General features: G+C 48.5%; 4 protein-coding genes across 4 annotated transcripts; 2 read left to right on the plus strand and 2 right to left on the minus strand.

The window, feature by feature from the left end:
* Positions 1-661: 661 nt before the first annotated feature.
* Positions 662-1,789, plus strand: DEU56DRAFT_419165 (uncharacterized protein). The gene is made up of 2 exons (XM_041346135.1): positions 662-1,335; positions 1,386-1,789. Exons 1-2 carry the CDS (start codon positions 805-807, stop codon positions 1,521-1,523), a joined length of 669 nt encoding a protein of 222 aa, XP_041207183.1. The 5' UTR covers positions 662-804; the 3' UTR covers positions 1,524-1,789.
* A 2,172-nt stretch (positions 1,790-3,961) lies between these two features.
* Positions 3,962-6,514, plus strand: DEU56DRAFT_419203 (helix-loop-helix DNA-binding domain-containing protein). Its single transcript, XM_041346136.1, has 4 exons — positions 3,962-5,214; positions 5,349-5,549; positions 5,602-5,717; positions 5,906-6,514. The coding sequence occupies exons 1-4, from the start codon at positions 4,092-4,094 to the stop codon at positions 6,164-6,166; spliced, it is 1,701 nt and encodes a 566-aa protein (XP_041207184.1). The 5' UTR covers positions 3,962-4,091; the 3' UTR covers positions 6,167-6,514.
* Positions 6,515-8,866: 2,352 nt separating this feature from the next.
* On the minus strand, positions 8,867-11,611 carry DEU56DRAFT_810965 (major facilitator superfamily domain-containing protein). The gene is made up of 15 exons (XM_041353535.1): positions 11,557-11,611; positions 10,988-11,505; positions 10,901-10,927; positions 10,820-10,848; positions 10,714-10,762; positions 10,589-10,666; positions 10,456-10,540; positions 10,049-10,404; positions 9,891-9,987; positions 9,649-9,841; positions 9,542-9,599; positions 9,458-9,489; positions 9,387-9,404; positions 9,261-9,328; positions 8,867-9,202 (listed from the first exon to the last, which is right to left on the minus strand). Exons 2-15 carry the CDS (start codon positions 11,140-11,142, stop codon positions 9,137-9,139), a joined length of 1,311 nt encoding a protein of 436 aa, XP_041207185.1. The 5' UTR covers positions 11,143-11,505; positions 11,557-11,611; the 3' UTR covers positions 8,867-9,136.
* Positions 11,612-12,935: 1,324 nt separating this feature from the next.
* On the minus strand, positions 12,936-13,482 carry DEU56DRAFT_810977 (uncharacterized protein; the record flags this gene model as incomplete). Its single annotated transcript, XM_041353536.1, has 2 exons — positions 13,129-13,482; positions 12,936-13,076 (listed from the first exon to the last, which is right to left on the minus strand). Coding segments are annotated over exons 1-2 (224 nt in total), but the record flags the coding sequence as incomplete, so codon positions are not given.
* Positions 13,483-13,642: the final 160 nt, after the last annotated feature.

Genomic DNA, 13,642 nt, shown 5'->3' on the forward strand with positions numbered 1-13,642 from the left:
CGTCTTGCCTTGGAGTTATCTTCTCTAGAGGATGCTCTGACATTTCGGTTATCCAAGTTCAGTGGGGGGTGCGATATGTGAGCGATGCTAGTGCCTCAAGCCACCTTTATGCATGGGACACACGGCAACCATATACTAGCCGGCGGTGGTTCCTCGGATAATCCTAGGTGAGTTACAACTTCTTGTCAGGGGCATTCGTCATCTTTGCGCAAACGTTCGTTTCTAAACGAATGTTTGGTTCAAGATATTGACGGAAGCATCGCGTACCGTTATATCGTCCTGTGGAGTATCACTCACAACCGAAATGTTACCTATCTTGCAGATACTTGCCCCAACACGGCCGCTGAGCGTGCTCCTCCAGAAGTGCACTACCCATGCTACGGAACGCACTGCAATACGCCACGTACCAGCTACCTTCTCCACATCGATTGTTTGGACGATTGACTCGATACATTTCATCTAATCAGCCAGTGTTATTTTTGCCCCTCATCCAGGATCCGTCCTATTCGCAGCAGTTACGAACAGTACACCACCGGTACCAAGGACCGAATATTCGACCCTATTCCTGGAACTGTGCTCCACCGCTCGCTCGGATTGGTTAGTGTTCTAGTTTTCAGATTGGCATTTGCGAATGCATATGTTCATTGAACTATGATTTAGTCAGCCCATACTTTGCGAAGCAAGCTCGTCTTCGAATCTGCAGAAGGCGGCGCGACATACGGGCCGGTCAATCTGCTTCAAGGGATCTCTTGCTTCTCGTCGTGCGAATCCGTACTGGCCCAGCCCCAGATCTTCAGAACACTGATGCGGTCGACAGCATGCAGTCGGTTCTCACGGTGTCGTGCGCCATGCTGTTCTGTCAACCCCCAACAACTTCTTTACCTTGCCGGTTTTGTTTTCCTGACGCCGGCCGAACCCCTGAACACACCAAGTATTTGCTGCAACTACTCCGTCCTTCTGCCGGTGAAAAGCCCCTGTTGTCCGCGGTGGTGTTCTACAACTGATGAATTCCCTCGCCGTATTCACAGTGATTGTCTCCGATTAATTGCCGCTCTGTATTCCCGCCAACTCATCTCGCCTCGTAGGGCCCCTGTTAATGACTTTATCGTGCTCTTATGTATGCTTCCATGGTTCAACTATGCTCCTACATTATCTCTCGGTCCGTCGGCTTTAATCGGGCAATACCTTCCGCGATCCGCGGTGGCGCTTTCTGGTAATCCCAAGTTTCACCTTCCCCCTAGCTTGGCTGGCATCTATGGAGTGGGTTCTTTTTCATTAAACCGGATTAGCTCCTTCAGCACGTTTTCAGGGTCGTATACTTTGGCGAGTGTCTTTGTAAGTTTCGCATGTTATCCGAGTCCGAGTCGGATTTCTTACTTGTCAAGCAATGTCAACCTTCGCCAGTAACCAGCAGTAACCATCGTCGAGGAAGATTGTGCCTCGTGGAATCAAGCCTTTCGATGTTGTTGCATATTGGCGGTGCGACTATCTATTTCTTTAGCCTCCGTCGCAAGGGAAACTGAATGCCTGAGATATGTGGGTCATTTTTGGGTATGTTATATTTTCTATTTTATGGCGGAGGTGGGAATTGGAGCCTCCTAAGGACTGATGCTTTTCATCATTGCCTTGTATTCTTGGTGCCTATTCTTCTGTTCATTCTTCCATGATCTGTCAGTCGAAGGGTGTTCTTTCATGACTGACAATTACCAAAAGCGTGTCGGTTGGCTTAACACTAGTCCGCGAGCGTCTACTGATCATTTCAGCGATGGTGATATGCTAAGGATGAAATAATCGTCCACCGCCATAACATTGTACGCTGATTTGGAACCATGATAAGACAAAGGCGCGTCCGATCTTATCACCTACGTCTACGCTTCCGCAATCTCATCACATCTAATCTTAGGATAAACTTACGCCCGCGGGGGCACCCACCGCCCATTCCATCGTCATTGAAAATCCCGGCACAGACGTGCGACGCGCCTAGACCACTCAGCGAATCCCGATATCATAAGCTAATCATTATCATTATCAGTGCGCCAAGATTTTCCCAGTCCCGTCGATACCTCTACGCAACATAATCTCACATCTGCCATACCTTCTCCCGCCTCAATACAATGAGTTTCCTTCGAAATCCTACACATTGCCGGTCCGGGTGGCCCGCTTGTGGAGGCGTTACTATTACTAACAATGTACCGCACTGTGCGCACCGGGTGGTGGAATATCGTTGGCCCGCCCTGTCATATCATATCTATCTTCATCGCCTTTTCGCTTTTATGTTCGTTTCTAATGTAGGTGCATTCCCTACAGACGGCAATTTCCGCGCCTTTTTTTTCCTGCATACGCCCGCCTATTCCTCCGCTTCTACCGTTCGTTGAGGTGATGCCCGCTTTCAGTCGACTTGATGCCCGTTTTCGAAGCTGCCGCCTACTATTCTTGTTTCGCCAATACCGTTGGGATGCTTACGGGTGGGCTGTGTTGGTTCTCTGTGTTCCTATTGGTTGGTGTGCTGGGCGCTGGCGCTGGCTGTTTCAGATAGCATCCCAAATGCGAAACCTTGCGCGGGACGGCTCCATATTGCACTGCGCTGCTCTCTGACATTGCCTCCGGTTCATCATGACATTACGGTACCTCTACACTTTTAACATTGATCTCTTGGATCCTCCTTGTGCTACACATGCGCCATCATCGGAGTGTGTATGTAACATCCAGCGGCTTTCCGTTTGCAGCTTATCTAGGACGTATACCGGTCAATAAGGAGTTGGCGGCTTTCATAATTGTGGGCGGGAATGATGCTGCCATATGCAAGGGTCTGACTGAGCTGTACTAACTTTTTGGAGATATGATATGAATTATCGCTTGAGTCATAGATAGAAGGCAGACATCACCACCGCCGACACCACGCCTACCCAAAATTTCTCGACGCCTATGCCATCTCTCACCCCTGTCGTCATCCATGACGATGGAGTCTAGTATGCGTGTGATAATATATTACGACAGAGCTTCTAGAGTAGGTTAATGCAGCATAGAGTTCAGAACCCAGAAGAAATAAAATCCGATACCATAAAAAAAGAAAGTTAAAGTATGCGGCGGCTACGCCGAGCCGCGCCTGGGAGTACAGAGCAGGTTAGGTTGATTAAAAAGAATCCAGTGGTGTATGCTCGATTACAATCGGCCAGTGAAATGAAGCTGGCAACGGCGTCCCGGGGCGGTCTGAATGCGTCGCGGTAGAGGAGAGAAGAATTCCGAAGGAGATGATGATGTGCCTGCCTCCTCTATCTTGCTCCCGGTATCATAGGTGTACTGTTGATCTGAATAGCTGTTGTTTCCTGATCTGGTAGCTTGTGGTTCTATCCGACGTTTCGATCAGATTGAGGGTGAGGAACTTGTTGTATAGGTGGCATCGCGCTCGCACGTAAGACTGATTTAGCTCCGTACCGGTAGTAGACGTGCGCCAATAGGCGATTTTTGATCTAGAAAATAGGTGATTCTAGGGTGATCAAGGACGGTTGATGGAGCAAAAAACACGCTTCATGTGGTGACTGTTCTGTATGGTATGTTTGAGCTTGGCTGTGCGAGGAGTTGTCAAGAATCGGATGCGGTTGCGAAATTTGGCTTTGTGTTCTGTCAAGTGAAATAGCGGGGGCCATCGCGGAGATTGACAAGTCGGTAGATGTAAACTTAAAAGTGTGAGGATGGATGATGATTGCACGTCGTGCGTCAAGGAATCTTAATGATTTGCATGTCAGAGTGAAAGCTTGCGGTGATCGTGGACAGTCGCGGGAGAAGATATGACAGATTTTTTGGACGGTGGGGAGGAGAGGATATCGCGGTGCCGAGGCTACGAGGGATCGGGGGTAGTAGTGGGAGGACGGCCTGAGAGAGAATTGAGCTAATGATAGAATTGAGGTGAATGATGTAATAGTAATTGTTTTGATTTATTTGTTTATAAAAAGGTATTTGTGCCTGAAGTGGGGTTCCCATACTCGGACCGAGACCCCGGATTGACCGAGAATAATAGTAAATTGAGATGAGTGATAATAAAGTGAAGTTATTAGCCGGAACACCATCGAATTCCTCCACTTTGTATCCCCATGTCCTATACTACCGTCGTAAGACAAGAAGGTTTTCAGCTTCCTTCTCCTCCACACACTGCTTCCTCACCGTCAGACACACCCACCTCACCACCTCCAACATCCCCCACAATCAATAACAATCTTTTCATGCCACCAAATCTATCTTTCCTCCCTGACTCATTTCGCAAATTCCCAAGTGCTGCTCAAGCCCACTCTCATCCAACACCAAGTGCAATCGAATTCACAGACGATCTCGCAACTCTCATCGACTCACACCCTCACCATCCATCACATGAGCGTAGCACATACGATGCAGACCCATACCGCCACAACATTTTTGATATCAGCGCTCCTGCAACCCACTACCGACCTCCATCATCAACAGATATCTATCCAAACAGCCAACAACAACACACCAACGATCTCCCAGTACACACCCATGCCCATTTCAACAGCACCCTTCCTGCTTTAAACAGCAGCATGCGTTACGAACCACACCCAGATCCACCTTCACATTTCACATACCGCCACACCCCATCCCCGCACAACCCCAACTCACGCAGTCGTAGCCGTTCACGCGCCCCAAGCCTCGGCCCCACCCGAACATCGCGCCGCGATCGCCGCGCCAATAGCATTAGCTCCCATGTATCAGGCACTTCCCCGCCCCCTCCCGCCAGACCTCATGCTATAGTTATCCCAGGTCGTGGTGGTGGTTCGACAATGGGTGGCTTCTTCGTTCCCGGTCAAGGCGAATACTCGCTTCCCACACCCGACAGTCTCTCTCATTCCTTTGGTGGCTTCCAGGGATATAATGCGGCAACCGCTTCATACGCTCCTCAAACCGGTTCATATGCTTCGCAAAATAATGTGGCTGTAAATTATGGTAGCTTTGGCCGTACCGGAACTCCCAGCATGGGAATCAGTCCGAGTGAAGTGTCTACTTTGGGCATGCTTGGGAGCAGTACTACCCCTGCACCTACAACTGCCAAAGGAAAGCATTCTGATGGTGATGGTCTATCAGAAAAGAGACGAAGAAGGAGGGAGAGTCACAATGCTGTCGAGAGAAGACGGAGAGACAACATCAACGAAAGAATTGGAGAACTAGCAGGGTTGATTCCAGGGGTGCTGTTTGAATGTGATGGTGGGTATTCATTTACTTTTCCCTGAGGTCCTCGGACCCTCTCTTTCCTATTTTCCTCTCCTCGGGAAACCGTTTATTCCCGATTTTTAATCCGATCCCCGGATCTTTTCCAATTATCTAATCCATCGTCACAGCGCCACTTATTCCTCCAACATCACCTACCATCCTCAGTGCTACTTCGCCAGGCGAAAATAACGATCTATTCTCACTTCCCCTCCTCCCAGACGCAGCAAACTCTGACGAGGGTCTCCCTGATGTCCCTGAAAATGAGGTACCCAGCACTCCTGTTAATGGGAGTGCTGTGAAAAAGGATCCAAGCGAAGATGGAGATGATGGTGCGTCTTTTGCGTGCTGTGCAAGGCAGATCCTGATGTTCGTCCTGAACAGGCCGGGGTAACGCAAATGGTGGCGTGAATGGCGGTATCCCCACCAATGGGATCACTACCGCAAACGGCTCTGAGCCGCAGATGATTAAGGCGAACAAGGGAATGATCTTGAGGAAGGTGGGTACCCTTTCCCATGTTTTATTGATTGGACGGCGCTTTGCATTGCCTATATGCGCCATATATGCGCTTTGCTGCACTGTATTCGCTCATTTGTCAAATACGTGCAAGCGTTTCCTGCATATATGCACCTTTTCCTCGTGTTGATTCACCTGAAAGTCGTTCTATTACTGACTTCACATCCCCAGTCTGTGGAATACATCCGTTATCTCCAACAGCTTGTAAGTGTACAAGCTTCACGCGGACGTGATCTCGAAGAGCGCAACCGCGCCCTCGAGCGTGAACTGGCAGCAATCCGAGGGACCCCCGCTTCCCTCCTCCCGATCTGCCTCCAACTCGAACTCCGCAGATTCATCCAGACTTTCCCTCGCATCCTCACAAACGTCCCTGCCACAGTCTTCATGGGAAGCCGAGAGGAAGTGGGAGATGGATATCGAGGATCGGGGTGAGGATGAGGAACGTGGTCGGGGACGTTTGCGTGCGCGGAAAGAGGACGCTAGTGGTGCAAAAATCCGCGAGGGCGATGTGGTTAGTGGGGAGGAGCGCGATATGGAGATATGACTTTGATTCATATCTTCCGTTGCTTACGGAAATTGGAATTGGAATTGGTTTCAGCTGGCGACATCGCAGCCACCCCCTACAGATCCGGATTCGTCCGCTCTGGCACATCCGCTTCATCATGCTCATGCTCACGTCCTTCATGCCTGCACGCTTTTCTTCCATGTGTCTTTTCCTGCTCTTTCTCTCTCTTATCACCAGCCTCCATGCACACTGTATCATTCATAGCCTTGCCTTGGTTTCCTGTGTTATTCCTCCTTATTGGGTCTTTTCGTCGTTCTTGACTACATCATAACGCTTCCACTCTTCAAGTTCACCCGCCACTTCAAGCTCCACTACCCGCGCGCCACAACTTCATACGAGCGTAGGGGTCTCACGGAATGTTTACCCCTCAAGATGTGAACAGTGCTTTTAGCTTTACCCACCCGAAGAAACTTACCCACCCCATATCGCGCAATCGCGGCAGGGCGGCCCGATGATTTGACGCTGTTTGTTGGTATCTGCAATGCAACACCAGGGTTGAACCCCACATCGAGATTAGTGCCTGTCCGCCACCCACTATTCCACTTCCTCCATCCAACATTCCCATGGAAGCCCTCCCGTCCGTCGATTTAGTTCCTTCACGCCACTTTCACTTTTCATCCATCCACCAACCATTTTTTTTTATTCTTCCGCCCTCCATTCATGATTCTCCGTCCACGAACCCACTTACCCTCCTCTTTCCTCTATTCTACTTCAAGCGCATCATTCCACCTACCATTTTACCCACCCCTTCCTCCACCGAAAAAATGTACCAAGATCTTCCTCGAATCCAAAGCCAAAGCCAAGTCTAGTGTCAGAGTATCTATTTATCGTCGTATCTACTGGCATTATCTGCGTCGTATCCATATCAATAAAAGGGGTTTTATGTGTCTTGTGTGGTGAGGTCGGAGTGTTGTAGAGCATGCGCACCAGTGACTGATCAGAGTGTAGACTCTAGGGAGAATCGTGACGTCTGGGAAGCGGGGAATAGAATACAGAATACATCAAGAGCACTCAACAGCGAGCGACAGTAATGAAACTGATAGATGGCGAGACGCGCAAGCAGGCCCTTATATACGCCCATCTCAGGCCCAGGGCGTGATTTGAACATTCATGATGGTACGTACGTCCTCGCCCACCTGACAAGGGGGGTGATGATCACCTGGGGCAGTTCTAACGCCATCTGGCGAGCACGAGTCCGAAAGATCGATTGACGTGCGAGCGCGGGTTATGGATTATAGTCTTGGCGGTGCTGAGCCTGGGCGTGTCTGGTTGGTTTTTTGTTGGTTGTTCTTATCCTGGATGTTTGATGCATCGATGGACATCGCGACTGACGATCAGATACTGATGTCTTGTTTGGTATTGATATGTCAGTGCTGTTGTATCGATGTTCGAGTTGATGGAAGTTGTTGAAATGCATATGGCCTGGTAGTGTAAGTGGTACCACTCGTGTTGACAATTACATCTTCGTTGAGACGACAATATTCGATACGACTGGTACCACTTGATTTGTTTTTAGCCTCGAGTCGAGAGTTTTGCTGTTGAGTGCATCGATATTTCTACGAGCATAGGAAACAACAGTACGCACAATTCATCTCAGCGACTCGGATGTCACCATAAGTCAAAAGAAGAAGAAAACCCATCGCCAGCGGCTTGAAACAACGATGGAATCATGATTCATGATGTGGCTCGAAGGACGAACGAACCTGAGAAGCACACCAGGGTGCTTCGGTATCCCCTTGAAGGTAGACCAATCAAAGGAAGACCGTGCAAGTACTGTTCACGTTGGGTCTAATATAGAGCGTGTGCGCGATTGATGAAACTCCTCCGTGGAGAATCTTCTGCTCTGCTCATTGTCTTTCCTCGCGTTATTCATAGCGCGAGGCAAGGCTGTGAGCAGAGCAGAAGAGTGAATGCCTGGAGCATGCGCATTATCCATGAAGACGCTACAAGCAAGTCTCGCCGAGGGACAGCTCCAAGTCCAACCCGCACCCAAGGGCAGAACAACTCGACAAAGTTTGTTCAGGTCTTCCCACTCCATCAATATCTCCAAAAGTCGAGAAATGGGCGCTTGCGATCGACGCGCCAGGAGCTCCGTCCACTCATCAGCGGCATAGGAATCGCGAGCTAATCATTCGATAATGAACCATCAATGATTCAGGGAGTTTTTCTCGTACGGAGTTGACTAATCAGGGAAGACCCAGACCTCCTCGGAACTCCTCCGGCTAGCTATGAATAGCGTGCTTGAAAGGTTCGTCTCAGAGCTGCTGCTGGATAGTCAAAGTTGTTGACAAGGATAGTCATAATACTCTGCAATAATAGTCCTACAGTGACGTAACACCGGGCGAACGACGGTCGAGCCTCGGGTTGCTTCATGGCTGCTCCGATTAGTCTGGTGCCTGAACTTTCCCCAACGATTCCCCATGGTGTTTCAGTTTTTTTTGAGACTGAAAGGGAGTTTATTTAAGTTATTCTCGGTGAGGCTAATGTTAACCCACTATAATCTCAAGCCGGACCGCGGACAAGAGAAGATTAATGCCTATCGTCCACTGATCTAGGGACTGATCTAGGGATCAATTCAAACATATCATTGTACTACTTTCGACTTATAAGTAGATCGGTGGTCCCGAAATATGTCTAAGTCTGCACATGTTTTCAGTCATGTATCACGTACATATTTACGCACAATCGCGAGATAACGCTGCCCTTCGTCCAGTCTCGTCGCGTGTATATACCAGCCCCAGGGAAAGCCCTCATTGAACCCAATTCCCAGCGAAACCCCTCATTAGTCGTAAGTAAACCAAACGGTTCACCTCGTTTCGCGCCAAGCCATGTTTCCATTATCGTTGGCGGTATATTATCAACCGCATCACCACAAATATCAAACTTGCGACAAAACAGATGATCTTATCACCAGAAACGATTTCAGCACGGAGAAGTGCGAGAACGATCACGATCACTCACCCCACAGAAGAGCGACGGTATCAACCACCTATATTGGGATGATAGTAAAGCGCCTGATACTGGACCACCTAAAAACATGTATGACGTCGGTTCAGTAGCAAATAAAGACCAGAAAAAACGACTCACTGAGTGCTGAACCAAATGCTGAATATTCGCAGTCTGTTAGGAGTTCCGAAACAGAACTAAATCATACACACCGGTGAAACCAAAGCAAAAGCCCATTCGCACCCTGCATAGGAGGGTCAATGATTGGTCAGACTATGTGTATGAACAAAACTGACCCTAGCTCCGATAAGTTGGGCGTCAACATAGTCACCAGCGGGACCGACATTGAAACGACTTGGATCATTAATACCAGAAATTACACTAGCGGCAGTGTGAAACGTACAAACTCCAGAAACGTAGCCATATGTGACGGCTATCACAATCACCCCGGACATCTGACTCAGAGCTATCATGGATATGATGAGGGCACCGCATGCGAAAGTGGATGCAATGGTCAAGTTCAACAACCCAGTATAAGATGCAATTATTCCTGCTGTGCAACGTCCAATAACAGCGGCAGCATTCAAGATCACAAGCTAAATCGGATTGAGGTTCGATGACACAGAAGAAAACGTTTGAACGTACGGAGTAGAACGAGAAATGAACGTCGACCCCATGTTTGATAGAGTCCAGCTGTAAATAGAATACAGGGTAGAAAAAGCCGATCTGACACAGCGTGATCCTGAGCACGATTAGCTTCAAAGGCTTCGAGTCGGGTTGTGTGCATGTCAGAGAGAACATACCCAGCGGTCATGAGGATAAAGGGAACCTCGCGAGAGCATTTTCGTGCAACTACACTATAACTGGCAGTCGGTTTCGACGTCGTCAGTGCTCTCGTGCGCATGGATAAGCAGGCGATCAATAACAGAGCACTGACAAAACCTGCACTGACACGGACGCCTCCGGTAAAGCCAACAGTACCATGAAAAAGATGATTGAGCATCATTGGATGAACAATGGCACCCAATGGTGTACCGGACGCGACAAAAGACATCACCAATGTGCGTCTTTTGGAGAAGTGCTGAGAAATGACTGCCATGCTGGGACCATACATCAAGCCCATTCCAATCCCAGAAAGCACACCCTGAATCATAAAAACCTAATCGCAAATATAGGTAGCCCACCCCCGAGATTTAGTGGAGCCACTCACGAAGTAGAACTGGCCAGGCTTTGCGAAGGATAACATGAACAAGGACAGTGATTGAAGCGACGACCCCACGATCATCAATTGGTAGCTATTAGAAATTAGTGTGATAAACAATTGACCTCGAGCATCAACTTACAACCATCCTCTGTCGTACAGCAGACCTGAGATCAAGGTGGTATTGGCTGCGAGGAACGAAGTCAATGCGCCGATCCATCTAACGCTGATTGAGACTACCATCAGAGTAGAAGTACATTCACTCACGATATTGTAGACGGTGCTTGGTTGGTCAGATAGATTCGCGTGTAAAAATCTCCAGTTAGTTAGTACGTCAACTTTGGATATGATCAATCACACGAGCACTGCGTACCTTGATAGACTCCAAAAGAGTTTATATATCTATTAAGAACTATCAACTGATATGTCTCAATCGAAAAGAACTAGGACTAACCCGTAGCCACAAAATTGCACCAGGAAACTGAGATCGTGACAAATGTAAGATACACAACTTTCAAACATCATTGGAGAAAAAGCTTACCATCCAAAAGCAGTTGCCCATGCCCGACGCCCGCGATCCATAGGGTCAGATTCTGAACATGGCGGTGAGGATTCAGACTGTTTGCGTCCCAGCTCTTCCAGATCATCTAATTTCTCGTTCGTCGTGGGCTCATTACGGACTTCTGACTGCGTCATAGCCGCTATCGAATGAAATGGTGGATGAATATAGCGTTATGCACCAGCAAATGCGGGCATTCCAGATTATAAGGACGACATTAACCGTGACCCTGCAAGAGTGACATGCAACCTCATTCTAAAGGGGTTACCTGGTAAGAGGTGCATTACATCACATGCAGGGCATTGACAAGTCGTTGATGGCGATTTCAATGCACGCATAGAAGAATCCATAGGATCTTGCGGGGTTCGTCCTCGTGATCAGTCACGGTAGACACCTGATGTAATAATAACAGCAGCCTTATTAAGAAGAACTGCCAACTGCCAGGTTACTGTTCGGTTTGGGTGGTTGACAGCGAGCGCGAAGGAAAGGAGATTCAATACCTGGCTTGGCAATCAGTACACTGATTACACATAAGGAATGATCAGCCGCACTATGAGTGAATATTTGAATGCTAAGAACTTACCTAAGGAGGAGAGTGTAGTGAGTAGATCTAGGAAATGTAATTGATAAAATACCTAACTCTTCGTCGGATCCCTTGTACATAATCCCGGCGTGAGGTCACCAGCATCGCCCAGGTAGGTCAGCGGTAGCACATTGCTGCCGTTGTGAAGACATTCACATACTCGTTAGGCAAGGGTCCCATCCGAGGGTAAGTCCAAAGCAACACTGCGGTGAGTACGTGGCCGGGAGCCCATCGAGTGCTGGGCCGTCTAGTGTTGTTGTAAGATAGGTCAGGCGGTAGACCACGACAGTTCGATATGACGGTGTACGAAGTGAGCGGAACGCGGCCTCGTATCTGAAATCCACATGCGTTTTGATCATCGTCGTCGTGCTCGCGGATTGCCCAAGGGACTAACGAGATAACATTTTTTCGCCTCCATCTGAGTCCATCAGCGCGCGAAGAAACAAATTCTGGGAGGCAAGAGGTTTGTCACAGGCTGTCACAGGCTGTTACGTGGCTGCCGTAACATGAAGTGTATTGGCTTCTGGAAACTGTGGTACATATAATATATAAGCCAGCCCAGCTGCAGCATCAGTGATTGTGTTCATTCATGATTCGATTCTACATATTGGTGGGAATATTGCTACGTCTGCACATCATGATACTTTCAATACATTCATCACGCATATATTCACTCAATCACCAGTGCTGCCCAGTCTCGTACATATACCGGCCCCGTCGAAACCCCTCATGAGTCGTAAGTAGAACAAGCGGTTGACCTCTTTTCGCGCCAAGCTATATTTGCATTTATCGTTGTCGGTATATCATCAACCGCATCACCACAAACACCAAACTTCCGACAAGACAAATGATCTTATCACCACAGGAAACAAATTCAGCACGGTGAGTGCGAGAACGATTACGATCACTCACCCCACTGAAGAGCGACGGTATCAACCACCTATATTGAGATGACAGTAAAGCGCCTGATACTGGACCACCTGGGGCCATACGCCGGTTCAATGGCAAATAAAGACCGAAAAAACCTACTCACTGATTAATGAGCCACACGCTGAAGATTCGCAGTCTGTGAGGAGTTCCGAAGCAGAGCTGAATGATACGCACCGGTGAAAACAAAGCATATGCCCATTCGTGCCCTACATAGGATGATCAATGATTGGCCAGACTATGTGTATAAACAAAACTGACCCTAGCTCCGATAAGTCGGGCGTCATTGTAGTCACCAGTGGGACCAATACCGCGTCGTCTTGGATCGTCAGTACCAGAAATTACACTAGCGGCAGTGAGAAACCTACAAACTCCAGAAACGTAGCCGTATGTAACGGCTATCACAACTACACTGGATATGTTACTCAGAGCTATCATGGATATGGTGAGAGCACCGCACGCAGCAGTAGATGCGATGGTCAAATTCAACAACCCCGTATAGGCTGCAATTATTCCTGCCGTGCAGCGTCCGATGGCACATGCAGCATTCAAGATCACGAGCTAATTCACATTGAGAAGATGACAGTGACGAGGAAGAACATGATAGACATACAGCGTAGAACGAGAAATGGACGTCGATCCCATGTTTGATAGAGTCCAGTTGTAAATAGAATAACGGGAAGAAAAAGCCCATTTGACATAGCATGATCCTAAGCACGATTAGCTTCAAAGAATTCGAGTCTGTGTACTCAGAGAGAATATACCCAACGGTCACGAGGATAAAGGGGACCTCACGAGAGCATTTTCGTGCAACTGCACTGTAGCTGACAGTCGGCGTCGACAGTGCTCTCGTGCGCATGGACAAGCAGGCAATCAATAACAGAGCACTGACAAAACCTGCACTGATGCGGACGCCTCTCGCAAAGCCAATAGAACCATTCAAAAGGTGATTGAGCATGATCGGATGAATAACGGCACCCAGTGGTGAGCCGGACGCGACGAAAGACATCACCAATGTGCGTCTTTTGGAGAAGTGTCGAGAGATGACTGCCATGCTAGGACCATACGTCAGGCCTAACCCAATCCCAGAAAGGACACCTTGAACCATGAAAATCTAGTCACCACAT

The sequence above is a fragment of the Suillus clintonianus genome (genome assembly GCF_016758775.1).
Source record: "Suillus clintonianus strain FC179 chromosome Unknown DEU56scaffold_48, whole genome shotgun sequence".
NCBI classification, from domain to species: domain Eukaryota; kingdom Fungi; phylum Basidiomycota; class Agaricomycetes; order Boletales; family Suillaceae; genus Suillus; species Suillus clintonianus.

Excerpts from the sequence above, each read along its gene's own strand:
- DEU56DRAFT_419203 (XM_041346136.1), top strand. The coding sequence starts at position 4,092 with ATGTCCTATACTACCGTCGTAAGACAAGAAGGTTTTCAGCTTCCTTCT. Across the intron at positions 5,215-5,348 it reads GGTGCTGTTTGAATGTGATG|CGCCACTTATTCCTCCAACA; the intron begins GTGGGTATTCAT and ends CCATCGTCACAG. Across the intron at positions 5,550-5,601 it reads AAGCGAAGATGGAGATGATG|GCCGGGGTAACGCAAATGGT; the intron begins GTGCGTCTTTTG and ends CGTCCTGAACAG.
- DEU56DRAFT_419165 (XM_041346135.1), top strand. The coding sequence starts at position 805 with ATGCGGTCGACAGCATGCAGTCGGTTCTCACGGTGTCGTGCGCCATGC. Across the intron at positions 1,336-1,385 it reads ATACTTTGGCGAGTGTCTTT|CAATGTCAACCTTCGCCAGT; the intron begins GTAAGTTTCGCA and ends TTACTTGTCAAG.
- DEU56DRAFT_810965 (XM_041353535.1), bottom strand. The coding sequence starts at position 11,142 with ATGACGCAGTCAGAAGTCCGTAATGAGCCCACGACGAACGAGAAATTA. Across the intron at positions 10,928-10,987 it reads TGGGCAACTGCTTTTGGATG|TTTCCTGGTGCAATTTTGTG; the intron begins GTAAGCTTTTTC and ends TCACGATCTCAG. Across the intron at positions 9,600-9,648 it reads TGGCTACGTTTCTGGAGTTT|TCGTTTCAATGTCGGTCCCG; the intron begins GTACGTTTCACA and ends TAATGATCCAAG.